The following is a 2,124-nucleotide window of genomic DNA, read 5'->3' as shown; positions in this document are numbered from 1 at the left end:
TGCCAGCGGGTTGCGATGCCGTCGGTGCTGCTGCAGCTGCTGCTGTTGTTGCTGCTGTTGCTGCTGCTGCTGCTGGGGGGAAAGCTGCCCATACACTTGAGCGCGCCTGCTGCTGAGATGCATGCTCTGCTTGCTGCTGCTGCGGCTGCAGCTGCTGTTGCTGTAGCTGTTGCTGCTGCAGTTGCTGTTGCTGCAGCTGCTGTTGCTGCAGTTGCTGTTGCTGCAGCAGATGATGCTGCTGTTTCAACTGCTGCTGCTGCAGCTTCTGTTGTGGTTGGTGCTGCTGCTGCTGCTGCTGCTGGTGAAGGTCCGTCGTGTGCTGATGCAGAAGGTCTATAGGCTGCGGTTGCTGCTGGCGCTGCTGCTGCTGCAGCTGCAAATGTTGCTGCAGCTGCTGCTGCAGCTGCTGCTGCTGCTGCTCCTCGCTGCAGCCTCTGCCTCTCCCATCCACTTCGTTGCTGCCTGCGTGGGCGCTGTGTGCTTCTTTCTGCCGCAGCAGCAGCAGCAAACACTGCCGCACTTGCTGCGCCTGCAGCAGCAAGACAGCAGCAGCAGCACCAGACAACAGTAACAACACGACAGCAGCAGCAGCAGCAGCAGCAGCAGCAACAGTTGCAAGCAGCAGCAGCAGCAGCAGCAGCAGCAGCAGCAGCAAGCAGGCATAAACGCATGCAGCCCTTACTGTTGCAGCAAATGTCTCCACTTTCTCTTTCTGCTGCTGCACCATTGCGTCTCTGGCCCGGAGTTGCTGCAGCAGCAGCTGTTGCTGCTGCTCGTGTTGCTGCTGCTGCAGCTCCCTCGCGCTGCGCTCCTCTCGTAGCTGCTGCAGCACAGCAGTGGCCTGCAGTGCAGCAGCAGCAGCAAAACTCCATAATAAGGTATTCAATAAAGAACAAAGACAGCTGCCACGTGAAGCAGCAGCAGCAACAGCAGCAGCAGCAACAGCAGCAGCAGCTGCAGCTGCAGCAGAGCAACGGATGCCGAAAGGCAATCGGATACACCGCCGCAGACCCCGGAACCTTGCTACGCCAAGTAGCAGCAACAGCAACAGCAGCAGCAGCAGCAGCAGCAACAGCAGAAGCAGCAGCAGCAAATGCAGCACAAAGACTCAACTGCCTGTGACGCCGGGATAGACAGAAGCACAGAGAAAAAAAAAAAAAAGAAGAAAGAAGAGACAAAAAGCAAGCAGACAGAGGCATACACAAACAAAACAAACAAACAAAACAAACAAAAAAAACAAAAAAAAAACAAAAAAAAAAACAAAAAAACTTACCTTTATAGATAAGGCGGAGAGAATACCTTCACGCTGCTGCAGCTGCTGCCGCAGCAAAGTTCTTTCATTCCTTAACTCTTCTAATTCCCGCTGCAGCTGCTGCACTTGCTGCTGCAGCTGCTGCACTTGCTGCTGCAGCTGCACCTGCTGCAGCTCCCCAGTATACGATACATCGGCAGCAGCAACATTCGCACATATCTGCTGCAGCCCGAGCTGCCGTGTTTGCTGCTGCAGCATCTGCAGCAGGATCTGCTGCTGCTGCTGCTGCTGCTTCTGGAGTTGCAGCTGCTGCTGCTGCTGCTGCTCCTGCGCTGTTTCCGCCGTTGGGTCGTCGACGTCCTCTTCAAGCGCAACAGCAGCAGCAGCAGCAGCAACNCCTGCGCTGTTTCCGCCGTTGGGTCGTCGACGTCCTCTTCAAGCGCAACAGCAGCAGCAGCAGCAGCAACGGCTGCTGCTGCTGCTGCAGCCGTACCAGCTGCTGCTGCAGCAGGACCAGCTGCTGCTGCACCTGGGAAAGCTGCAGCAGAGCGGGCGCAGCAAAGAGCAACAGACTCTGCTAAAGAAGCGAGAGATAGCCGCAGTACCCGGCCTGCTGCTGCTGCTGCTGCTGCTGTTGCTGCTGCTGTTGTTGTTGCAGCTGTTGCTGCTGCTGCTGCTGATCCCTCGGCCTCTGTTTCCGCGCTGCTGTTCTGCGTGTCAGTCTGTGCTACCTCAGCAGCACCTGCTGCTGCTGCTGCTGCTGAATGTTGCTGCTGCTCGTGCTGCTGCTGCTGCTGCTCCTCTACGATGATATAAAGATAATCGTTGGTGCAAACAGCAGCAGCAGCAGCAGCAGCAGCAGCAGCTTCTGT

General features: G+C 56.7%; 1 protein-coding gene across 1 annotated transcript in view; it reads right to left on the bottom strand.

Moving 5' to 3' along the window:
• The window catches only part of EMH_0049220 (uncharacterized protein), a gene marked incomplete at both ends in the record, with an annotated part of 3,434 nt that overhangs the window by 323 nt on the left and 987 nt on the right, over window positions 1-2,124 (bottom strand). Inside the window, 4 exons of the mRNA XM_013496504.1 lie at window positions 3-529; window positions 683-841; window positions 1,274-1,614; window positions 1,782-2,054. Of these exons, the coding sequence (XP_013351958.1) occupies window positions 3-529; window positions 683-841; window positions 1,274-1,614; window positions 1,782-2,054 (1,300 nt within the window). The remainder of the gene's footprint in view (window positions 1-2; window positions 530-682; window positions 842-1,273; window positions 1,615-1,781; window positions 2,055-2,124) is intronic.

Source organism: Eimeria mitis, genomic scaffold, assembly GCF_000499745.2.
Source record: "Eimeria mitis Houghton genomic scaffold, Emh_scaff2140, whole genome shotgun sequence".
NCBI classification, from domain to species: Eukaryota; Apicomplexa; class Conoidasida; order Eucoccidiorida; family Eimeriidae; genus Eimeria; species Eimeria mitis.
Note: the sequence above shows the minus strand (reverse complement) of the source record. Positions and strands in the feature narration are given on the sequence as shown.